The 23,979-nt window shown below is 34.5% G+C and overlaps 4 protein-coding genes and 1 long non-coding RNA gene across 10 annotated transcripts in view; 2 read left to right on the top strand and 3 right to left on the bottom strand.

Annotated features, from left to right (window-relative positions):
• The window catches only part of Myo10A (Myosin 10A), a 45,543-nt gene extending 41,752 nt beyond the window's left edge, over positions 1 to 3,791 (top strand). For all 3 annotated transcript variants that reach the window (XM_066297303.1, XM_066297302.1, XM_066297301.1), the window contains exons 31-35: positions 1,010 to 1,107; positions 1,156 to 1,370; positions 1,428 to 1,704; positions 1,952 to 2,310; positions 2,369 to 3,791. In XM_066297303.1, the coding sequence (XP_066153400.1) occupies positions 1,010 to 1,107; positions 1,156 to 1,370; positions 1,428 to 1,704; positions 1,952 to 2,310; positions 2,369 to 2,685 (1,266 nt within the window). In that variant the 3' untranslated portion in view covers positions 2,686 to 3,791. The remainder of the gene's footprint in view (positions 1 to 1,009; positions 1,108 to 1,155; positions 1,371 to 1,427; positions 1,705 to 1,951; positions 2,311 to 2,368) is intronic.
• Positions 3,792 to 3,859: 68 nt separating this feature from the next.
• LOC136347385 (uncharacterized) lies at positions 3,860 to 13,285 on the bottom strand. 2 transcript variants are annotated; one of them, XM_066297307.1, is made up of 6 exons: positions 12,814 to 13,285; positions 9,053 to 9,329; positions 6,243 to 6,523; positions 5,909 to 6,164; positions 5,689 to 5,853; positions 3,860 to 4,241 (listed from the first exon to the last, which is right to left on the bottom strand). In XM_066297307.1, exons 1-6 carry the CDS (start codon positions 12,856 to 12,858, stop codon positions 4,039 to 4,041), a joined length of 1,227 nt encoding a protein of 408 aa, XP_066153404.1. In that variant the 5' UTR covers positions 12,859 to 13,285; the 3' UTR covers positions 3,860 to 4,038. The 2 variants fall into 2 exon arrangements, with proteins under 2 accessions (XP_066153404.1, XP_066153405.1); XM_066297308.1 differs by having other exon boundaries at positions 4,099 to 4,241; positions 5,649 to 5,853; positions 12,814 to 13,283.
• Positions 13,286 to 13,849: 564 nt separating this feature from the next.
• LOC136347388 (uncharacterized) lies at positions 13,850 to 14,528 on the bottom strand. The gene is made up of 2 exons (XR_010733488.1): positions 14,362 to 14,528; positions 13,850 to 14,270 (listed from the first exon to the last, which is right to left on the bottom strand). It is a non-coding gene; the product is annotated as an uncharacterized lncRNA (long non-coding RNA).
• A 339-nt stretch (positions 14,529 to 14,867) lies between these two features.
• Positions 14,868 to 16,557, top strand: LOC136347386 (uncharacterized). Of its 3 annotated transcripts, none has more exons than XM_066297309.1 (4): positions 14,868 to 14,973; positions 15,021 to 15,296; positions 15,349 to 15,521; positions 15,626 to 16,557. In XM_066297309.1, exons 2-4 carry the CDS (start codon positions 15,093 to 15,095, stop codon positions 15,837 to 15,839), a joined length of 591 nt encoding a protein of 196 aa, XP_066153406.1. In that variant the 5' UTR covers positions 14,868 to 14,973; positions 15,021 to 15,092; the 3' UTR covers positions 15,840 to 16,557. The 3 variants fall into 3 exon arrangements, with proteins under 3 accessions (XP_066153406.1, XP_066153408.1, XP_066153407.1); XM_066297311.1 differs by having other exon boundaries at positions 14,880 to 14,973; positions 15,049 to 15,296; XM_066297310.1 differs by lacking the exon at positions 14,868 to 14,973 and having other exon boundaries at positions 14,980 to 15,296.
• Positions 16,558 to 18,249: 1,692 nt separating this feature from the next.
• Positions 18,250 to 23,103, bottom strand: AdSL (adenylosuccinate lyase). The gene is made up of 6 exons (XM_066297305.1): positions 22,814 to 23,103; positions 19,511 to 19,806; positions 19,132 to 19,457; positions 18,876 to 19,077; positions 18,609 to 18,822; positions 18,250 to 18,558 (listed from the first exon to the last, which is right to left on the bottom strand). The coding sequence occupies exons 1-6, from the start codon at positions 22,976 to 22,978 to the stop codon at positions 18,292 to 18,294; spliced, it is 1,470 nt and encodes a 489-aa protein (XP_066153402.1). The 5' UTR covers positions 22,979 to 23,103; the 3' UTR covers positions 18,250 to 18,291.
• Positions 23,104 to 23,979: the final 876 nt, after the last annotated feature.

The raw sequence follows: 23,979 nt of genomic DNA, 5'->3' as shown, positions 1-23,979 counted from the left end.
ATAAAAACCAATTTTCCATGTCAATCTCCTATGTCCAGAGTGCACTTGGACACTCAGTACAAGCCTCGCGACAACTACTACTAGAAATATACAGTTCGAGTTATCTATGAGAAAAAACTACATTAATTATACAGGTGTGCGAAAAATACGTGATCAAGCTATTGAATTTCCTTCTCTTAATTAGGACTTTATATAGATAATTTATTGATTTCTCAAATGCCATCCAAAAATATAGGGTGTTCTATTTAAAATTATGAATTAAAACTTATATTTATATTCTTCTTATATGGCAATAATTTGCCCATGCCTTGTATGTAAATCCAAAAAAATTATAATTCTACAAAATACAAATAACTAACAAGAGTCTGTAGCTTAAATTTCATTTCTCTAGGTGTAAGAGTCAAAAAGATATGCGCTTTTCAATTTAAAGCTCTTTATAGCCAAATCAGCAAAAAAAATTATTTCGAAAACCGATCATCATAGCTATGGCATATGATACATAAACTGGGATTTAAATCTTCCGGGCAATTCAAAATTATCATAAAATATAGGGTATGGTATTGAAAATAACAGAGTTGGTGTCAGTTACACATAGATCTGGAAATCTGGTAATGATGCCAATATTTTAATTGATCACATCAAACTCTGTTATATCGGCATCCAAAATTTCAGATCTTTAGCTATGTTAGTATCCTGTAAACTTTTAATAGGACTCTCACCTTGAGTGACCCTGTTTAATATAAATATTCTTACTTTTTACATTGTTGTACTATTCTGATGGAAAACCTCAGGTGATAGAAAAAAAATTGAAAAAAGATTTGAACACAGCATCATTTAAGTACCCAATAACAATTGACAGATTCATTGGACATTTTATAAAGTATGAAAACGCAGGCCTATGTAATGGAACAACCCAATACGCTTCACAATCTTCACACCCCTTACCATAAATTCAGAGTGTCGGCTTGATTTTTTACCATGTTGAGATTAGATCAAATATCTTTCGCAGCACTGCCACAAGTATGCTCAGCTACGAGACGAAGTGTATTGTCAGCTGATGAAGCAAACTACCAGCAACAAGTCAGAATCCCCGGAATCTAGCCAAAGGTAAGAAGTCTTCTAGATTTGCTCCCAGCGACACATTAAGGATTTTAGGGCTTGGAGGTTGCTGTCAATCGTGGCAGCCTACTTCGCATGTTCCGACACTCTGATTCCCTATTTGATGGAACACTTAACCAGCGCCGCTAATGACAGAAGGAGAATCTGTCATGGAACTGCTGCAGTATGTCTTACCAACTTGAGAAAAACTCAAAGATGTGGAGGTCGCAAGAATGTTCCGTCAGTTGAAGAAGTTACTGCAGTCAGTGCTGGTAAACACTCAAAATTTTAATCAGCCTAGGGTTTAAACCATTAAACTATGCACAAAGGTCGCAGTGCCAGAAGGCAAATCTACCGTCTACCTGGTGGTGCTGAGAGGGTAGTAAACACCAGGTGCAGTACTGTGGTGGCGGATGTGATCCAAGAGCTATGTGGTCTTATCGGTGTTACCAGCGATCAGGAGCAGCAGGAGTTCAGTCTGTATTGTATAGTGCAGGGAGATGCCTTCACCATGCCTTTGGCAGCTGATGAGTACATCCTGGATGTGACCACGGAGTTGCATAAGGCGGCACAGCCTTTTTATTTAATCTTCTGCAGATCTGTTTGGTAAGTTCTAATAATTTTTTTCTACGCAGAGCTGAGAATTGAATTAGTTAAAATTGAAAAATCGATTTAAACCTACTAGAAGTGTCGTGGAAACCGAGATAAACACGACCTTATTTTTAATATTTTAATATCTGAATCCAGTTTCTGTTGTAGCGAAAATTGCACGTTTCCCTAGAAATGAATTCTATGAACCATCAGCAGATTCTGGTCTCACGAACCCAAACAAATATTCTTCTCTTTGATTTAGGTATCATCCCCTCAAACACGATGCTAGTCCCCTCTATACTGAAGTATTGTTCAACCAAGTGGCCCCTGACTATCTGGAAGGCTTGTTGCTTAGGCTGGGCAACCCCAACCTACCTCCCAGCGTTGTACGCGATATGGCCTTGGTTGCAGCCCTTCTTCACAGGGCCGCAGACTTGGCTCACACCCCTAGTCTGAAAGAAGTTAAATTCCTGTTACCGAAACCCGTCTTAGGACTCAGAGAACCGCGCCCTCCACAATGGCTAGCTTTGGTCCAGACTAGTTGGGGCCAAGCTGCCGGACTATCAGTTTCCAGGGCCAAACACCGAGTCCTGCAAGTACTCAGTAGCTGGCCCTTGTTTGGTTAGAATCCTTTATTAACTCAAAAAAATGCTTTCCTAACTCTTAATTTCCCTTGCAGGAAGTTCATTTTTCGCAGTAAAGAGAGTCATAGGCGAGCCAGATCACTGGCAAGAACACATTTTAGCATTAAATAGAGGAGGAGTGCACTTTTTGGACATGAACACCCATGAAACTCTGCATCATTGGCCTTTTGCCGAAGTTATTAGTACCCGGAAAGTGCGTTCTGAGGACGGAGCCTTGTTTCTGGACATGAAATGTGGCAATTTGCTACAGCAAAGAGTGACCAGGTTGCAGACAGAGCAGGCACATGAGATTTCCCGTTTGGTCAGGCAATATATTAACTTGGAACAGGAATATAGCAGTAGGAATAAGTAGGTTTCTTGAGGCTTGAGTGGTGATAGATTGGCTTCCAGATTGTGAAAGACATCCGGAAGATACCAGACATATTTGTCCTAAAAAAATTTAAGTTATAGAAAAAATCTCAATGAATCCAAACCATGGTGACTTAAGTTGTAGTATGAGAAAATGTACTGTTTCTTTATTGTCTTCAACTTTAGTTGTCGCTAGTATAAAAGTCTTTACAAGTCCAAATAACCATTGTGTCTCTTATTGGTTAAGTACGAGATTGCTCATGGTAAATATGCGAATACCATTATATATTTTAGGGGAAGCAATTAATACTAATTTTAATAATACAATAAACAGTTATATTTTTATACGAAGCATCTTAAATAATATTGAATACCAGAGGTGAAGTGTAAATAGTATTTGAAAGTTTTTATATTATTATTTTATGTTATCATACTATTACAGTGAAAAAACAGAATAATAGTAATAAATGTTATATGAAAGGTTGAATACTTTAACTAGAATTATGTGAATGTGATCGATATTTCCTTTCACCATCTTGTCCAGACCAAAAATTAATACTATTAAATTTTTGACATTATGGTGAAAGAAAGTTTTTTTTAGTACGCTGCTGTAACAGTTCTAACAGGTAAACTGCAACGTAAATGCCCAAAATTGTCCCTGAAACTCCACAATTTTTAATCAAATAGAATTCATTTAAAGTGTTCATCTTTAGAGCCAGAATTCACAGTAAATTGTTGTATATCCAGTCTTACTAATAAGGTACAAATAGCTTCTAATATATTGCAAGTTGGGTCCATTTGAAGCCGGATATACCATTTTATAGAAGGTTATTTCTATGCGGAATTCTGAGAAAATTAGACAAATTAGGCACTGAATGCAACCTAACTCAATCAGTAATATCCCGCTTCAAAATTGCTTTTATTTTAACTGAGTTTTGGTTAAGGAAGAGCAGACTGCAGGCAGAGGTGTTCTCTTAAAGGCAGTCCTCTTTATTAACTAGAAAAAGAGTTTTTTAATTGGAAGAGAAATACTAAATTTTACATTGTTACTACCAATTTCCACTCTCTGTAGAGAATATTATGGTGAAATGTAATAAAATATTTATGCTCTCCGTGATTTCCTTTCTAGAAAACCTCTCCTACCACAGTTTCACGAAAAAGAAAAAATACAGACCGAACAATAGCCAGTTTCTTTATTTTTACGGAATGGGCCTTTCAGTTAAAGTCAACAATAATTTGACTTGTAGACCCTAAATTTATTTAATTGTGGAATAATCTGTCGTATAATATATAACTAACCTGTTAATAATTCAAAATTTCATGAATCAGTATTAAAAAATATTGATTTTAATTATGCTTAAACATCAGTGGGACTATCGTTTGGACTAGTTTTAGGAGTTCTGGTTCCATTTTTCTTACGATCGTCCCAATGTTCCGCAGTGTATTGGACGAATCCAGGATCCAGAGGTCCGCTAGGAGGTCTCTCTGAAGGTGAGTTAGATCTGTGTATTATGTGCTGCGGTAGAATAGCTGTTGGTATATAATACTTCTTAACTCTTTCTGAAAAAAAAACAAAGCCTTCCTAAATTAAAGAAAACCGTGATTAGATTATGGAATAAAAAAAAGGTCATAATCAGTTACTTACCGGTGAATAATAAAGAAAATTTAACAGGATTTGATGTATATAAATGGTGATAAATACTGATTTGTGAAAATGTGTTGGTGCGAATCTAATTTCGGTATGTTGACTCTATAAAAGTGTTCTTAAAATGTATTTAAAATATTTTAAATGCTTTTAAAAATCATTTGCAATTTCCAAAATTTCAACTTAGGCTGATTATGGGCTCATACTAGCAAAGCGAAGAAGAAAGTCAAAAGGGGTAATTTTGAATTTAAAATTTTACCTTTCTTGAAGTTGAGTCTATCTATGTCCCTGTACCCTTTAACATAAAAAACTACAGCTCCCTCACTCAAAGAATTGAAATATCCAGCTACTCTTTAAAATGCAGAGTATCTCAATATCTAAAAAAGACTGACATAGAATAGAGAGGGCTTGCAATTTAAAAAATCAAATCTTCAAATGATATTGAACCTCTTTTGTAAAAGGTGCCCTAATAATTTCCCAAATATCTCTAAAACCCTACAACTATGCCTAAGTAAATTGTTACGTTAATCACACTACAATTAAAAAATATAGAATCATATAGGGTATTTCATTTTAAAAAATCGTGTTGTCGACCGAATACCAGATAAATTATGATGAAAAAAATGATCATACGTTACTAGCTGATGTCTAAAGAATGAGACCATTGAGTACATAAAAATGTACAGGATGTTTTATTTGAATGAATCAATTTTGGGGAAATAATGTGCACAGCTTGGCGCCGCAGTGATAGACAGGAGTTACAATACAATTTATTATATAATAATACAATGTTAGTCACAATAAAGCAATAAGTACATTATTTCAGCATAGTGAATACTTGTTGAATAAATTTAAGTGATTTAGGTTTAGATTCGAACCCTCGGATCTCACCGGAAGAGGTAATTTCTTCATAGTTTGGAAATTGTTAATAGACTTCAGAATTCTGTCATATATTAAAGTACCATTGAGTAATGTAAACTGAGTATAAAATTTCGTCAAAGGTTATAGAAAATTCCATCCCTCATCCTACTGACTATTCCTATCAGAAACCTCTAAGAAAGGGGATTTAGTGGAGGTTGAAAAGTCCTCAAAGTGAATTTGTTGTGAAAACGACAGTTATCCGAAGGTATCATATGCATTTGAAGCCATTCTTTAAAGCACATTTAACTCGAAAATTCACACTTCGATAACGATGAAGAATTTTCAAAGATAAGTCACTTTCCTATATCCACAATGCTGATTTTGTGAACAAACTTCTATAAACAAAGAATGTTTGAAAAAGAAACAAAGCAAAGGGGTAGCACAAACAGAAATCCGGTCACCTATAATTAATCACCCCATAATTGGTGGTGGATTTTCTACCCTTGCGAATGTTGCTCCAAACCGGGGTGTGCAGCTCCACTTTGGGGGGAATGCTTGCCGTTTCGTCACTATCCCCTCCGTAATCGGTAACGTCTTTTCCGTAAATGCCAAACCTTCTTGGAATATCGAATTCATCCTCTTGCATTGGTTTGTAACCAATATAACCTAAAGAGAGTTTAAATGTTGTTCTCCATTAGAGAATACTAGAGGAAAATAATACTTCTTGTTGAAAGAGACTGGTGAGGTTGAGTTTCTTTTGGAGGTGAACTTTTTGGCGTTGTTTCGATTTTGTGGACATTGCCATTGCGGTACTCTTCATTACGATGCTCTCCATTGCGGTGTTCTCCATTACGGTGCTCTCCATTGCGGTACTCTCTATTGCGGATCACGTTATTTTTAATGTCCTTCGTCACTTTTTTCTTTTCATCCCTTTCTGTTGGTTGAATTCTAGTGGTTTTCTCAGCTGCCTGAACTTCCTGAAGACAGAAAGATACATTTTCCTCAATTAAGTAGGAATCCAAAATATGAAGAAAAACCTACTGTCTTCGACTTACCCTTTCTATGTCATACACTTGCTCAGTAATACTCTTTTTATGAGGATAGGTTTGCTCTTTGGTTTGCGCACTAATGTCTGGCTCTTGCAGTTTCTTCTTTATTTCAATTGTCTCTGTTTGGACTTGTTGGATTTGAGCAGGTGGAGAGGATTTCCTCTTTTTAGGAGATCCCATGTCTAACAGGAAAAGAGCGCCGGTGACTAGGGCCAATGTGCCCATAATGGCAGCGTTATCTATTAAGTCTCGAGGGATTGATTCGATGGAGGCAAAAGCCAAACTACCTGAAAATTAACATATATGCTTAGAAATCCTGGAAAACTACTCAAAATTACAGGTTTTAACTCAGAATCACTATAACTTTCTCCGCTCTAATATATGGTTTGATTTTTCTAAGATATTAAAAAAAAACCTCTGGATTAAAGAAATTTGCATTCTAAAGATATACAATGGTACTGTGCTAAAAACATGACTAGAAACTATTAAGTGCCAAGAAATTCTCGAAAACCTCCAGAATTTCAAATTTTCTCGTGTCCGAAAAATTATTTATGAAAAGTATCTCGTTTACACACTATTGACGGTTAAAGTTAAAAAAAACACGCGTTTTTTGTTATATTTGGAGAATTCTTTAAATGGATTTCAATGAAACGCATTGTTCATTTATTCATTAGTAGAAAGATTACTTTCATGTAACATTCATGTCTATGCGCAATGTGCAAGTAGTTAGTTTTTAGCCATCTTCGTAGAAAAATGGTCAGAATTTTTCACTGGGTAGCTGTTGGATATTGATTTTTTTTTAAACAATTTGTTAGTCCTTTCTCCAACTTTTCTATTTGTTATAAATTTCTCGAACGGTTAACGTTTAACGCCGAAATTTTTTTTTCTCACACAGGACACCAATTTTGACATCACTTTAATAATTATCGATACTTATCGATGTAAACACTGATGTCACTCATGTAAAATATCATAAAAATGTATCAACATTTTCTGAACGTTCTGTTGATATCAATAATAGCGTTCTCTAATGAAAATATCGAAATTTTCAACAACATCACTAAGGAAGAAGCTACGAATGTCATAAAATAGGCATCAACTTCGGACTCCGCTTCTTCGTTATTAGCAAACTTCTTTCCACCGAATCATTTTTTTAAGTTTGAATGTAAAAAATAATCTAAGATGGCTAAATCTGGCAAAAAAGGTGGCTGAGGTAAAAGTTCAAATCCAAATTGATTAATTTTGGTCAACGTCGCATTGTAGACTGATGCCTTGTCTTAATCAATTTTTTTGCGCATGGAACGGTTTTAGTTCTCTTTGAAACCGATTTTTCCCTTGGAGTCAATTATGTTAGCTGCTCTTTCGTATCAGATGTGAAATAATGGATCCATATTTCATCCATGGATCAAAATCTCGGCATTATTGCTGCGAAACTTTATCAACCGCTTCTTTGAAACATCCTCACGACACTCTTGTTAAATTGTGAGTAATCGCATCATCCATCTTGCGCACAACTATATCATATCTAATTATTCGATCAAAACGTGATGTAGAGTATCTTTTGAAATGTCTCTTATGTCTCCTAACTCTAGCAATTTTAGCCGTGAGTTTTTCAGTACAGTTTTATGAATTTTCACTACAATATTTGAAGTAATCAGATCTGGAGTGTCACTGGGCCGACCACTGCGAGGTTCATCTCGGCAGCTGGTACGACTGCGTTCATCAGACTTTGCCACCCAACATTTTATAGTCGTTAACGAAGGACCAGATCGACTAAGACTTTTCAAATAAAAGTATTGCATCATGTAGCGATGAACGCTTTTTTCTAAGTCACAAAATCTTTAAAAAAATAAAAAACGACACCAAAACGGACACAAATCAAGGTAACACCCTCAAATTTGAGATATGAGCTTTTTATTTGTAATATAGACAAATTTTTAATAGAAAAAAATACGTCAGGTCGGGCACTTTTGGGACTATCCTCGTATAGGGCGGCCTTGTCGAATTACCTTTTTCCTTTGCAAAAATGGCTTTGAAACAAATAAGTGCACAATTTGCTTCAAAGGTTATACAATCTATGTGTCATCTGCAATATAAATGATCTAATTATGCAATTATTCATATAAACACGTTTTTATAAGGTGAAACATGCGTGAGGGCTTGTCTGTGACCTCGATTATGATTCCAAGAATGGGTGGCATCAAGATATTATATTTCGCATTGTTATAAAATCAAATCCACCCAGTGCGGAAAGGAAAAAAAAGTTCGTCATCGTGTATAATTTTCTTGTGATTCTTACTATAGAATTTGAGTTAAACTCGGTTATATTTACGTTTACATAGAAATAAGTGCTAAAACGTAGAGAGGAAGGAAGAAAATTTCGTAGACGAATGAGATGAGGTTTTTCATTATCCTACACATAACGATTATGGAAGTGGAAAATGCCACGACTCGTCTATCCAAATATTTTTTTATCGGGATTTTTGTCGACTTCATTCAACAACCAATGAGAAAACTACTCTGCGTTCAGAATCTGAGGGCTGCAATTTTCGTACCAAATGATATGGGTGCATATTGTTTTGTTTTAAAGTAGCCCATATTGTGCCTTTAGTAATGTGTAGTTAATATAGCGAATTAATATTGTTTTTTATGCGTAGAATACGTGGTTAAAATCCGGTTATCAAAAATCCGGACAACCTGTATACCAATTCAAGGCATTGCTAACCAGTTGCAAATTTACCTCTCTATTATCCAGTAATTGAGGTTAAATGTTAAATTCAAAACCTAATTACTGAGTTAATTCCACTAAGATTCACCTATTGTAATGAAAAGCACAGCCCCTACGAACAGAAACGTCCATTCCATCACCCTCTTCCTGGTAGGTAATTCCCCGAAAATCTTCCCGAACAAAAGGGCTATGGTAATAATGGTGTACCCTCCGAAGGTGGCGTCTGCAACAGAGCTGCCCACCCTGTCCCAGGTGATGTTGTTGAGCCAGCCCCATTCTCTGGAGCGCTTCTGGAGGTAATAGAAAAGACTTCGGGCCTCATCATCGGTAACTCGTTTGAATATTAGGCAGGCAACAACCAAAATCTAAGAAAAATATAACGTTAAATGTTAATTTTAAACTAAAATTCAAAATTTGATTACTTTATACACAAATATGTGCATTTTGGATTTGGTCTAAATGGTTTTTCTTTTTAAGTTCATTGGGGGACCTGTGTTGGATGCTAAGTTTACGAAAAATCAAGCTAGATTTTGGTCACTTTATGTTGTTAAATTAACTGATATACATATTAATTTCTAATACTCTTTGGAAAACAACAAAACTCGAAATTCAATTGTCACCTCATGGGTAATTCTTCTGTTCTTCATGAAACCACTCAGTATATTTTTGATGCGATTCAGTGCGTTGTCGGTGTCATGGTTAATTTTCTTGCCCGCAGAAACATTAATGTTATGAATTATTTTAGTGTGTTGATGACCTTGTTTTTACAATAGACCACTTTGTAGACACAGTAAACACGATTGATTTTTATTCATAGAAGAGAACATATGCGCTTACCACGTCTTGAGGAGGGACTTAACTCTTTTATTGTGTGGTTTTTCTTCGATTATTGAGAAAGTGTCTAATGATAATAATTATTTATAAATGTAGAGATGACGAACTCGAAGATTGAAAAACATGGAGTCATGTTGCGCAGGGTCATTTAAACTCAACGCTCTACCAATTTTATACAAAATCAGATAAGCTTAGCAAAGTACTTTTTTCGCCATATTATACAGAGAAATATGTATAAGAGGAAATGAGCTAAAATAAATGATAAAAACATTAAAATATGAGCGTCGCGTCGCCGACTCTATTTTTTTCAGAAGCACACTTTTCTTTTCAAAAAATTAACATCGGTATATTCTAAACAAGTTTTGTATAAAAAATTTTTAGAAATTTCTAATTATTTAACAACTACAGGAAAAATAAATATTAACATATTAGGTAAATAAAAACTTTTTTTTACAAAACTTATTTAGAATAAATCGGTATTCATTTTTTGAAAAAATGTATATTTCTGAAAAAAAACGTCACTTCTATATTTTAATGTTTATATCATTTATTTTAGCTTACTTCCTCTCATTTAATATGGTAAAAAATACTTTGCTATACTCGTCTGTTTTCATATGAAATGGTGGCGCATCGAGTTTAAATGATCCTGTAATATAATGATCTTTTGAAATCTTCAATACCTCCGAATGGCAGGGAACTAAGTTGAATTTTAAAAACATATTTTTCGCTATTTTTAGTTGTTTTATCGCTTTAAACTGCACAGCTACGCCACTTTGTTTAACTAAAATTGAAAAAGAAATCACTGTTCTTACAATGAGAACTAAAGGCACTAAATTATTACGCCGAATTAATAACTTACAGATCAGCTGCACTATTTAATTTAACTAAGAAAATGAGAACTCAGATGTAATTTATATCAATTCAAACCAAAGACATATATGTCAGAGACAATCGCTCAAATTTTAAGTCTAATTTAATAACATGTTGTGCCAAATTACTAGGTATGGTGCTAATTTATGCTAGAAAACTTAAATCTTAAATGTGATTTAAGAATTTGGAAAATAAATTTTATTTCATTTAGAACACGTACAGATAAGAAATTCCTAACAACGACATATAGGACTGAAAAAAGTTTAAGGTCAAATAACGTTTATAACAGGGGCGTAAGTCACTGAATTTTTGAAGTTATGTTTTCGAAATTTTGTGAGATCAGTTATAAAAAGCTTTTTATTCTTGAATCACACTATATTAGTTATATCAGTGTCTTTACCTTATAAAACAAGGTATTGCATGTGAGATTTAAGAATTGAAAAATCAGAGAAATTTGAGGAATAAACCAGAGACATACAACTCTGGGAAAATCGTAAAGATTTTAAAGTTCAATCAAAGCGTGAAAGAAAAAATAAGATAATGTCGATTTCTAAAATTACAAAAGAGTCCTTTCTAAAGAATCAATTCTTATGAAAATTTTGATTAAAACAATTCAAGAGAGGGTCAAATTTTGGAAGATATCTTTTTCTAATTTGTATATCATACATTCCAATAATTACTTACTGTTTAAATTACCCACATATGTGAAAATTATTAATATGCAAGTCGAAATCTAAAATGTGGATTCATTTGGATCTACTCGGTTGAAAGCCACCAGCGTGCCTGTCTCAGATAATCGTGAATTCGAATTTTCAAGCCCTAAATGGCAGGCAAGCTATGTGTTATGATAGTAGTATAAGAGAAGAAAATAAAAATGCATATTACGACATAGATTCTTATTTTTGTAAATCATTGAACGCCTGAATATCTTGATTAAAAGAAAAGATGGACGTGGATTCACAAAAGTCTTAAAAATTAAAAACATGTTAATATCAAACTCTTGTAAAATAAATTGCCACTTTTGAATGATACAATTTTGAACCGTAAAAATCTATCTATAGGGTGTTCTGTTTAGAAATATCGAATTTCCGAGCCCAAAACGATTCATTTTGCATTCCTGGTATTCACAATTGTTCGAATGTCTAGACAATTGGAAAAATTGGACGTTAAAGGGTTATTAAGCAATTATTCCTTGAGAATGAAAAATATAAAAAATACAGCAAATAATATAATCAAAGGTTATGCTCAAAAACATTCCACTTTAATCTTCCTTGAAAATATCAATTAAAACAAAGAAACTCGGACGTTGAACTCAACACCGATGTGTTTACAGGTTAAGAATTTCATAAATATATTTAATGATTATGCATATTTAAGATCGTTAGTAAATCTAACCAATTAGAACGAAATCGTACTGTTCATTTTGCATGATCCCTGTGAGGAATCCGTAGAACTAAGGGCAACCTTAGCAAGTTTCACGTCCTGGGCAAAATTTTATAATCTTGGAGGTAAAGGTACGTGACCTCCCCCTTACCTCCAATAAAAATCGCTGACCAGAAAAGTCCTCCGCCCTGGCCGTTGCCACCTTCGCCCTCCAAAAGGCCGGTCCTGCATAGAGCCATACATTACCAGCTCATTATACCTCAGTTTTTTTCACTTAATTACGTGATTCACAGAGGAGTACTAAGGTAATCGATTACGGCCTCGAGGTTTAATGCTGGTAAAATCAAAGGAGATTAATTAAAAATAAAAACTGAGCTCGCGAGTGTTAGGAGATAGTGCCAATACATGACGGAAGAATCTAAATTGTATGTCAGTAATTTCAACCTAATTCGACTGTAATTAACAATTCATATATGAGTGATCAATGCAAGGTTTGTGACACAGTTACTTCTGGCACAGAAAAACTTGCAGATACGAATAGGTATTTTTACGCGCACCTCTCGAATTTAACCGTCAAACACTTTCTCTTCAGAAAAATGTTGCGTAATTACTGAAAATCTCAATTGTATATTGTCTATTTACATTTAGTACCACCTGACTAGTGGTACTAAACATTAGACTAAATTTCGCATTCAAATCTGCATTTGCTTATGCTGTTCTCTATTTTCACTTGAACCTGAAAGTCTCAAAGCCTCAACTCACCACTTCAATAATCCTCAAAATAGTCCATCTATCACATCTTTCCATCTTGCTTAACTTACTAACGTGCACCACAAATAATTCTTATTATCAGCTGTTAGCATATTGTTTCACTAGAAATTGACCAAAGAAAAATCCCGTTGACCATTGAGTCTCTGAAGAAACTCGAATCACTCACCACCGCAAATTATTCAATAACTCTATTAACAAATTCAAGTGTAAAATCGATTCGCCTTAGTGGATTCGTAATTGTTTAAGTAAACTCCTCGGAATTAACATTGAACAAAAAGTGGTACCGACACGCGGGTGCTTAGAACCCAGCTTGGAACATTAACCGAAGAATTATCGCTTTTACTTTGGCCTAGAAACGCGCTGTAGAGATTACGCATTCGGACTATTATCGTTTGTTACCGACTGGCGGTACCACATCGATAGATAATGGTACCAAGACTTTAAACAATTATCTTGGGAATTCGCTTTACAAGCGATCCGAACGATACTGTTGAGTAGTGGGAAGCGGTTATCCTTGTATTATTAACTGTTGAAAATTATTGTAAACAAACATGAGCTCATAAGAGTATAATTGATGTAAGAATTTGTTAGGTAAGGTGTTACGGTTGAATGGAGCTACTATGGCTCAAAATAAAGTCTTCTCTTGACCACTACATAGCTAAAAGTAGGATAAAAAACGATAAGTAAGTCAAGGCAGTGTAACATATACAGAGCGGAACAGCCAAATGGAAAGAGTTTAATATCGGCATATTTTGACATATGTGAAAAAAGAACTGAAACACATTAATCGTAGATTTTATAATTACATTCTGCAACGTAAAAATTTCATCCCTAAATTCGACTCCCTTTACACTACAGTTGTAACTCCCAAATTTTTAAATTCGAAATATGGAAGTGTAGTATCTCATTTGAAAGAGTTTTTCATTCTCTATTCGAAATTGCTATGGTTTTAAACTTTATTTGAAAGAATAATAGAAAAACAATTAATTGATATTATTGACCAAATTCTCTACAACAAACTAAAAACTTATTAAGTAATACCACTTCTTTATTGATAATTGAATACAATAACAAAACAAATAAATTTCAATATACCTCTAATTAACGTTTCCAAATCGGTGGATAGGGAAGCAAAGATTGCTAGAATGGCCAGCACCATCACTTGATCTTGTTCCATTAGAGTTCTTCTTTTAAGCATATTTGGAGATTATGGTATATTGAACTACAGTGTCGAGAGGCTTGGGGATTGGGTTGTGAGTTGGTTCTAGGTCCGGAATTATTGTTTTTTTGGAATGGCATGCTCCATAGGCTTCTTTTTCATAACCATTGCAAAAATGATACTGCTACAGCAGTCCCACTTTCTGTTGCCTTCTAACATCCCCTTGATGAGAAATGTTGGAGTTACATTGTAGACGTATTGTTTTATTATGTTTCGCTTCTTTTCAAATCTAGGTAATTAAAAAATATCGTATTTTGCGGTACCAACGACTCCACAGTTCCCGCCCTGTGGCCCCATTTTCCCAGCTAACCAGAACTAACCTGCATTTATCTAGCTGCACTACTTTCGATCACAATAACTCCAATAATAAATTATAAACCTGTTTTAACCTTCAGAGTTCAGGGTTCACCCAGGTGAACCATAGTACCAATTCAACGAAATAATAATAAAACCATCAAAGGTCATAATTCGAGCTGTGTCGCAACCAACGACCTGTACCTTGAAAATGGCTTTCGCACGTTCTTATTGTGTTCCATGCTGATATTGTTCTTAGCAAGAACCCATGATGAATTAAAGCTTGTTATCGAGTACATAACGTCACTTATTACCTACTAAATTGGCATTAATAAAAAAAAATTCATGAGTATTATCATCGAAGAGAGGATTTGATGATTCGCTGAAGCGTTATTGACAAACTTAAACAAGGCAACTTGGCAAAATTGACCATTTAGGATCACTTAGTAGTGACTAAGCGAAGAGGCCATAAACGTAGGTGTAAGAATTCGAACGATTAATTCAAAGGTTATATTAGGGTTAATTCCGGCCAATTAAAGACCTCTCTCTAGGGATCACTTAATAATCTGACTTGGCCAAACTAACATCAACGTTCCTGGGGTGATGCAACAATAAGTGCTTTGGGTTAACATTTAGAGGTGAGTCTCTCCATTATATTCGACAACCATTAAGAGAATAAGTTAAGGCACAATTAATCGAAAACTGAATCAAAGTGGCGGGCCGAGAGTCTCTCTACGACATTCCCAAAAAACTAATCATGTCGAATATGGAAGTCAAAAAAGTGCAAGTGAGAATTATCGATTTGCCCGAGGATAATAAGGAGAAAGAAGAGGAGAAAGAAGAGACCAAGGAGGTTGAAGCTGAGAAGAAAGTCGCGGAGGAGTTGAAGGAGGAGTCTGTAAAGTCTTTGAAGATGAGGATTAAGGAACACTGGCAGCTGATGCTGAAGATCGTGGAATTGGTATGGAGCTTTATAATTTGAGTCATCAAAAACTCGATAGAACTTTTTGTAGCTCTTGTGTGCTCTTTGCTTGGGAATGTTCATCGAACCCACCAAACAATCTGCCAACATGTCCAGAATTTACGTGGAACAAGTAGCAGTAATTCTATTAGCTTTTGCTGGGTATTTGCTAATTAATGCAATTTTTATTGTGTCACATTTTATCAAGGACAAAATACCTTTCAGGTACCAGTAAATCTCTATTCATTTTAATTTAGGAGATGCCAAAATGGATAGCTCTTTACCTAAATCAACTTATTTTACTCCATATGCACAGAACTTTTTTTCAGGATATCAACCCTGTTCTCCTTAGTAGCAGCTATCCTCTTCTTTGTTTCCGGAATTCTTCTGACCGCAGACAGAAAAAAGAAGTTCCAGGGATACTGGGAGGTCCAGATGTCTTCGGTCAGCATGCTTTCAGCTGCTACAGTTTTTGCCTTTGTGAACGCAGTTTTATTTGCTGTAGACGGAGTTTACACTTTTATCTTGAAGGAAGATTTCTGACCTTAAAAGTACATTATTTGTTGTAAATAATATATTATAGAATGTAAGGGAAATTGTATTATTTTGGTACGTAAATTGGGCACGCTCTCATGTATTCATCTGAAAAGTGGCACTTATCAATTCCGTCCATAAATATGTAAATGGTTTTTATTTAATTACGTAATTTTTTTAATTTCATATATAAATTTTGTATAATTAAAATTTTTCTATAACAGCTTTAGGTCATTTAAAACATCACTCCCTATTTATTGCTCATTTGACAGAATAATATAATTTATAACGATACGAAGCTTCCAAGTGATGGACACATTTCCGCAATAAAACCATTCATTGGACAAGAAGGCGGCGCCGCTTGCAAGAACAAACGCAATGCGTCGCTCATTATTTGGGACCAATTAGCGCAAGTAGGCTATGTTTACAGTGCCTATGGTGGACATTTTTTGACATGAGCTTACTAGATTTATGTTACCTAACATACAGTGATAACCAAAAATGGAGAAACTTTTGAATTTTAAAAACTACTCCATAAACACAGTCATTACCAATACCTCAACTATACGAGCATATTTAACTGTCGTTAATAGTTAATGAAGAAAACCAAAAAATTTAATATTTTTTTGAATGCCAATCAACAAAATGTTTATTTTATGAAAACATAAATGGAGAAACCTTTTGTAATTCTTAATATAAAACAAACATTGCTTGCTTAAAAAACTGATATTGTAGCATTATTTTAGTAGTTTATTTTCAAAATGCCATGAGATGTTTATTTACCAAAGCAGAAAAAAATCCTATTATTAAAAAATATCGCGAGAAAATTAAGCAGATTGATCTTGCAAGACAGTTAAATTCCATTAAAAGCATTGTTTGCTAACAATTAAAATTATATCAAGAACAAGAATCAATCGCTAGTAAACCCAAACCAAGAAGATCTAGAAAATCGATAGCTGCCATAAATAAATTAATTAAAAAGTATTTTTTGAAAAATTCATTGTTAACTGTTATTGACATTAAAAAAAAGTATCGATATGTCTTAATTTTCGTAAGATTCATTAAAAGACGTCTAAATCAAGAGAAGTTACATGCGTGAAGACCTGCAAAACACTTTTTATAAAAAAATCGTCTTTCTCGTTTGGCTTTTGTCATAAAATATTGAAATTAGTTTTACAATAAATGGAAACAAGTGCTATGATCCAATGTAAGTAAATTTAGCATGTTTAGTACTGATCGTATAAAGTCGGTAAGACCCCAGATAGTGAGAGATACAACCCTAAGTATACTATACCACCTATCAAACATGGTATGGATGATAACGTTCTTGTGTAGGAGTGCTTTTCTGGCCATGAGATAAGACCACTAATAAAAATATTAGTATAGACCACTATAAAAATAGTAGAATTATAAATCGATATCAACATCTGGACATTTTAAGAAATAAAATGTTATCATTTGCCGAGGAATTCTTACTTTCAGTTTAGAAGTTCTGTGTTACTGTATTGTAACGACCCAAAGCATAATGCAAAAGTAGTCAAAGAGTTTCTTGAAGCAGAACAACTGGCTATTATAAAATAGCCAGCTCTGAGCCCGGATTTAAACCCCATTGAAAACGTGTGGGAACAATTGAATCGCGAAGTCGAGCATAAACACCCGAAAAAATTGACAAATAAGGATCTATTTTGTGATGCTTTTTCATAAGCTTGGTATGAAGTTTTCGAAAATGAAATAAAGTTTTGAGTTGGAGTTAGTGCTCCAAAAAATGCAGAGATGACGAACAAAAAATTCACAACCAAACATTAAAAGGAATGCATGTTTCGTTAATTTTTATTTAAGTTTTTCCACTTATGTCCTTCTAAGAAAACAAATTAATTCATTTTGTATGATAACAATTTTCATTTGTGTATTTATTTATGTATTTTTAAATTTAAAAATGAACCTACATACTCATAAAAAAATCTAATTAAGGATTATTGTACAATCATAACGGAAAAAAATTACAGGTTTCTCCACTTTTGAACGGCACTGTAACCGCAAGAATTTGTATTTTATTGTATAATTTTTATAATTTTTTGTGTCATGATAATGTCTACAGAAACTAAAAAATCATTCACTTTTTCCAACAGGGAAGGGTTAATTGAAGTGTAACTGGAGCTTCACTAAGTCAAGAAAGTTATTTCAAAGTCACAAAGAAGTTTTTTGAATTTACGGCGTTTGGACCAGTTTTCCGGGGATAAACTGTCTTCAGAAATGTGATCTGGGAATTGTTCAAAAACCAGGTTATATTGTACTTTTAATAAGAAGAAACTAGCACCTCAAAGCGTTTTTCATAAATGACATTTCGAGCTCCAAAAGGGCTCCTCGTATGAACTAATTAGTTGAGGCCGTTATGTTAAGGAATTATTAAACACAAATATTAACATAATATTATAGTATATTATTGAAGTTGGAACAACAATTAAATGGTTAAATTGACGGGCTTTTGCAGCTTTTTCAAATCATATAAAGCCAAAACTGGTTTAACCTCGCTTTCTAGGAACTCAATGACCTGCTCTGGGGCTCTCCCAATGTAAGTTGAAGAATCCAGAATAGACTCCAATTCATTCACTATAGGAGTAAAATATGAATCTGCTCTAACTCGATCAAGAAGATCGTTCTCTTTGCCATGAATTTTCACTTGGTCGCCGGCTTCTTGCGACAAAACTCGGATTTTTTCATGACAAACCTAGAAAAATTCTCTAGAGCTCTGTGTTGATTTGAGAACGATAATTATACTTGTCTGTCTCCCCCTTTTTTTACCATAGCCATGATGATGTTTTCCGCAGACATAAATGGAAGCTCCTGATTTATTCTTCTCTGGATAACTTTGGAGTGTACCACCAAGCCTTGAGTGACGTTTGTTAAGGTAATGAGGGCAGCATCGGCGCTTAAGAAAGCTTCTGCTAACGTTATTCTACGGTTAGCTGAATCGTCTAAAGTTCGTTCCAGCCTAAACTCACAAAACTATAGTTTTAAACTCTAAGAAATTTGAAATTTTTATACCATTGGACACTGTGAGTATTAGCAGCATTCGAAAACAACGCAATAAGATGCCTGGCCAGAGCACAACATCTCTCTGACCTCATGGGATTTCTTTTGTAAGGCATCGCCGAACTGCCGATTTGACTCCTCTCAAAGGGCTCTTCAATCTCTTTCATATTTGCCAACAAGCGCAAGTCAGAGCACATTTTATGAATCGAAGATCCTATCACAAAAATAATAATAGTAAAATCATCCTATGAATTAGAGATGTACTTACCCAAAGATGCCAGCACCGAGACAACTTCCAAATCAACTTTCCTGCTGTAAGTCTGTCCAGTGACTGGATAAACATTGTTAAACCCACTTAATTCGGCCACTTTCTTATCTAACTTTTTGACCTTCTCGCCATCTCCATTGAAGAGCTGCAAGAAAGAGGCTTGAGTCCCGGTGGTACCCTTGGCACCCCTGAATCTTAAATCTTCAACAGCCCTTCGCAAAGCCCTTTCATCTAGTAATAAATCAAACAGCCACAACGTTGCCCTTTTCCCTACTGTCGTCAGCTGCGCAGGTTGCAGGTGTGTAAATCCGAGAGCAGGAGTTGCCCTAGAAGGCTATAATTTGAAATAGTAGCATTAAATTGAGTGCGACATGTTTACCTGTAGTCCTCACAAAAGTGACTTAAATTAAAGATAACTGCGGCAAGCTTCTGCTGCAACATCTCCAAACCCTTCTTAAGAATGATAAGGTCCGTATTGTCACCCACAAAGCAAGAGGTAGCCCCTAAGTGGATAATGGGAGCTGCTGAAGGACACTGTTTGGCAAACACATGCACGTGAGCCATAACATCGTGCCTGGTCAGTCTCTCTTCTTCAGAAGCTTCTTTAAAGTCTATGTCATAGATGTGAGATTCCATTTCACCGATTTGCTCTTGAGTTATTTGAAGCCCCAATTCCTGCATGGTACAGTCAGAAAAGTTACTTTTTCCCGATATTTTCATATAGTTGTGTTAGCTTATAGGAAAACCAGTAGAAATTCTATTCGGACTCGTAGAATTTATACACATCGTTTCCCGGATCGTCCTACACCCAATAGGCGTATGTTTGTTCGTGTTATTCAAAGACTTCAAAATAGTGGAACTTTTACAGGTGCGATATCAAGATCGCGGCAGACAACGGCCTAATCATTTTGCAAATGTTGAAAATAAAATTTTCGAAAGTGTTAGAAATAATCCTGGGGGTAGCACTCGTAGACTGGCAATAGAGCACAATATGTCAAAAAGTTCAGTTTGGAGGACTTTAAAACAACAACAATTATACCCATTCCATCTACAAAAAGTTCAGTGTTTACAACCACAGGATTATCATTATTGGCAGCGTTTTTGCAACTGGGTTTTAAGAAAACTAAGACAGGTTCTAAACTTTCTTAGTTATGTATTAGCCACCGATGAAGCGGGATTCACCAGGGAAGGAGTATTTAATATACACAACACTCACATTTGGACAGATGAAAATCCTCATGGTATAAAGCCTCGCAATTTTCAAGAGAGATTTTCAATAAATGTATGGACTGGAATAATAAACGGTGGGCTCATCAGCCCTTACTTTTTACCAGATCGATTAGATGGTAGAAGTTATTTACAGTTTTAAAATAACGAGCTAAATCATTTATTGAAAGATGTTTCGCTGGAAATTCGTGGAAACATGTAGTATTTTCATGATGGTGCTCCTTGCCATAACGGCCGAATTATACGAGAATGGTTAAATGAGCACTTTCCCAGCAAGTGGATTGGTAAAAATGGTTCTGTTGCGCGGCCCGCTCAATCCCCAGATTTAAATCCTTGCGATTTTTATTTATGGGGCCATATGAAACAGATAGTGTATTTTACTCCAGTTGATACAATTTAGGAATTATGAGGACGCGTTGAAAATGCCGTTAGAATGGTTCGAAATGATAGGGAAATGTTCCTGAGGGTAAAAGAAAATTTTCAACGCCGAATACAATTATGCTTTGAGAATAATTGTTGGTTTTGTTAAATTACAAATCAATGTGCAAAACTAGAATCTAAATATTAATAAATAAATAATAATTTCAGCATGGTTGACTCATTGTGTCGCACCAAGCTGATTCAGGTATATATAAAAAGGGAAATATTTCTTGTAATCTTTCACGATGCTCGTGCCGCAGTAGTGCTTCTGCCGTTTATAAGTAAAGTCGGTTACTGCATTCTTGTTTTGTTAATCCCAATTTTCACTAAATATACTCATAATTTCCAACAATAATGGAAGACATTTTGAACACTTAATGTAACCTCTTTTGTTGGTAAGTCAAAAATTGAAATTATTTTAACAGTAAGTAATGTAAAACTCCAATAACTCCTCCTATCTAGCTGTATGCGTTTATTGGATATTCGCAAAAAAGACATGCACATCAGAAAACGGGTAAAAATTTTTGTAGGTATCTATGCGAAAGATCCGAAATGGGATAAAGAATTTTAAATGCCATAAGCGGATAACGGAACTATAATAAATCTTTTAATGAATTAAACTGGAAAACTATACCTCTTAGGCAAAAAATGTACTTGACAAAATGTTGTTTTTTACGAGTTCAATTGTTGATTCAAATTATGACACCTATTTCTGGGACCCCTGTATATTGAAACTGTCATCGTGAAATATGTCTGCTATGTGAAATTGTTAAAAAATATATTACTATTCTAGGCCATACATGATTTAACAAATTATTATTTCTGACTAAATTAGGCAGAATTCGGAAAAAAATAGATTTTCTTTTTCAGAAAAGTCTGATTCTTTAAAAAATAATATCGTTTTCTTGATAATTTAGCAGAATAGAAAGAAAATATTTCTGTTAAGGGTAGTTAGAAAACTACCCTGATTTATAATCGATTTTGATGAAACATACTACCTATAATTTTCATTCCATTATCTTAATCAGACAAAAAGTTATTTTAAAAAATATCCAAATAATAAGACATTTTGGGAGGACCATATCTCAGTAACTGTGCTCCGTCATATCAATGTTGATAAGATTTTTTAAAATTATTTCTGAACCTACTTTCCCCCCTCAAGTTTTATACCAACTTTTCCAAATACCCCGTATAACGTAAGCACCGTAATGTTATAATCCCTTTACCTTTAATGCAGATCGAATATTATGCGTGTGAAAGATTTATTAGTCTTTAAGTTTTGTAAATGTAATATTAGAGTTGATAATAAGATGAGGAACAGGCTGACAGGGCCATTTTAAGATAAGGCACTGTCGAGCGAGATCAGTTCTACCATGACACATCTGTCTGGTCATGTGTGTAAGTTACTTAGGGAACATTAAGTAAACATGGAAATGTCTCAAATGGTATTCTATCATACACAAAAACTTTATTTATTATTTAGGAACAAAATATAAATTCTTAACTAAAAATATAAAAATAAGGTGATGATAGGCAGACTGACAGAGCCATCTTGTGACGAAGCGCTGTCGAATGAGATTACTACTAGCGCCGCTACTAAATGCCCAAGTATTGGAGAATTCCCTTCTGGACTGCAGAACTCGCCAGTACGGGAAAATGAGAGAAACGAAGAGGAACGAGCAATTCAAATATAGTGAAAGTGCGGTCAGATAGTAGTAAACTCGTTGGTTTGTCTTTCCTTATACTTTTAATTAATATTCATTTATTAAATATGAAGAATATTTTTAATGTTCCGGCATATATATATATATTCGAAATCTATATGATTTTTTTAATGGTGTCTATTATAGAAGGGTCTGTTAAAACAGAAAATTTTACATACAATTTAAATTAAAGTGGGCAGGCACCAACACCAGACAAATGGTATGTTATATTCAGAATATCTATTATAACACGTTCCGCTATAACTGGACTCTACTGTTTTAATTGCTCAATTTTTATAATGTTTTAATAACAAAAACTCATTTTTACGAACCTTCTGAGCTTTGGCCAAGTTGATCCACAACTTCCTCCATGTGGAAAACTTCTTTTGATCACTGAAGTTGTATTGCATTTCTTTGCTGGCATAACGACTGCTCAAGGGCGATACGTAGTTGGAATAAGGACTGCCGTAATCGATATTCTCACCATTGGAGGACATTTTTTTTTAAATAGAAGGTTTTTAGGAATAAACACGCTAAAAACCGAGACGAAGTCTTGAAGCAAAGGAAACAAGCCTTTAATCACGGCATGATTCTTTAAATACCACGAGTTTGTGATACTCAACCATTGCATTGTTGCCAGATGGTAGAATAAAAATTGAATTGCTTAAATTGAAAGCTGTAAATAATGAAATTGGGAAGAAATTGCCTTTATAATTAATTATTTTTCCGTGATTTGCCTTTGTATAGTGCTATACCCATTAATAATTAGGCTAATAATTGATATTACTCGTTTGTTGTTAGTAAGCTGTATTTTTCCAACGTTCACCATTTGCAAGTTTAACTGGCAAACCGGCAACTCTGAAGTAACTCCAGCTGCGCTGTGATAAACAAAACGCGAAGCGGAAAGCGATGCTGCCGATAAAGAATTAATTTTGCAAATTTGAAGATTTTTGCATCCAAATTCAAACAATTTGCATTAATATGTTTGGCCATTCCACATAATTTAACCAATTTTTTTTTTCTACGTCAATTTCTCTAACTAGTATTTATTGTTTGATTTTTATGATTCTAAAAACGGTCCAAAATTGCCGTTTTTACCATTCGAGTCGTTCATATCGTTAAACTGATCAAGCATTCGTTTCAACATGATTTTTTTTTCTATTTAGGACGTTATTTTTTGCAAAATATTTAATTCAAATATTCGTAAGAAGACTTGAGTACATTCATGCATACATATCACCCCCCAAGCAAAATTCATTGAATTTTGTACGCTGTTCCTAATTCCTGATTGTTTTTGGGGCAAGAATTTTCCATCGACTAACTATATTAGCATGTTGGTTTAATATGAAGAAAATCGGCAACTAATGATCCACTTTGACGCTCAATTTTTAAATTGTTTTGAATCATTACCAAAAATCATTTCCAATACCAACAGTCGGCATAAAATATTGTTTCTAGCTCTCTTATTGCTGAGCGATTAATTATCTCAACTTTATTA

The sequence above is a fragment of the Euwallacea fornicatus genome, chromosome 28 (assembly GCF_040115645.1).
Source record: "Euwallacea fornicatus isolate EFF26 chromosome 28, ASM4011564v1, whole genome shotgun sequence".
Classification (NCBI taxonomy): domain Eukaryota; kingdom Metazoa; phylum Arthropoda; class Insecta; order Coleoptera; family Curculionidae; genus Euwallacea; species Euwallacea fornicatus.
This window is presented reverse-complemented; position numbering and strand designations above follow the sequence as displayed.

Excerpts from the sequence above, each read along its gene's own strand:
- LOC136347386 (XM_066297309.1), top strand. The coding sequence starts at position 15,093 with ATGTCGAATATGGAAGTCAAAAAAGTGCAAGTGAGAATTATCGATTTG. Across the intron at positions 15,297-15,348 it reads TGCTGAAGATCGTGGAATTG|CTCTTGTGTGCTCTTTGCTT; the intron begins GTATGGAGCTTT and ends AACTTTTTGTAG. Across the intron at positions 15,522-15,625 it reads AAGGACAAAATACCTTTCAG|GATATCAACCCTGTTCTCCT; the intron begins GTACCAGTAAAT and ends ACTTTTTTTCAG.
- AdSL (XM_066297305.1), bottom strand. The coding sequence starts at position 22,978 with ATGTCCTCCAATGGTGAGAATATCGATTACGGCAGTCCTTATTCCAAC. Across the intron at positions 19,807-22,813 it reads ACTTGGCCAAAGCTCAGAAG|GAATTGGGGCTTCAAATAAC; the intron begins GTTCGTAAAAAT and ends TGTACCATGCAG. Across the intron at positions 19,078-19,131 it reads CTCGGTGCTGGCATCTTTGG|GATCTTCGATTCATAAAATG; the intron begins GTAAGTACATCT and ends TTTTTGTGATAG.
- LOC136347385 (XM_066297307.1), bottom strand. The coding sequence starts at position 12,858 with ATGGAAAGATGTGATAGATGGACTATTTTGAGGATTATTGAAGTG. Across the intron at positions 9,330-12,813 it reads TTTTGAGGATTATTGAAGTG|ATTTTGGTTGTTGCCTGCCT; the intron begins GTGAGTTGAGGC and ends TATTTTTCTTAG. Across the intron at positions 5,854-5,908 it reads CCAGTCTCTTTCAACAAGAA|GTTATATTGGTTACAAACCA; the intron begins GTATTATTTTCC and ends AACTCTCTTTAG.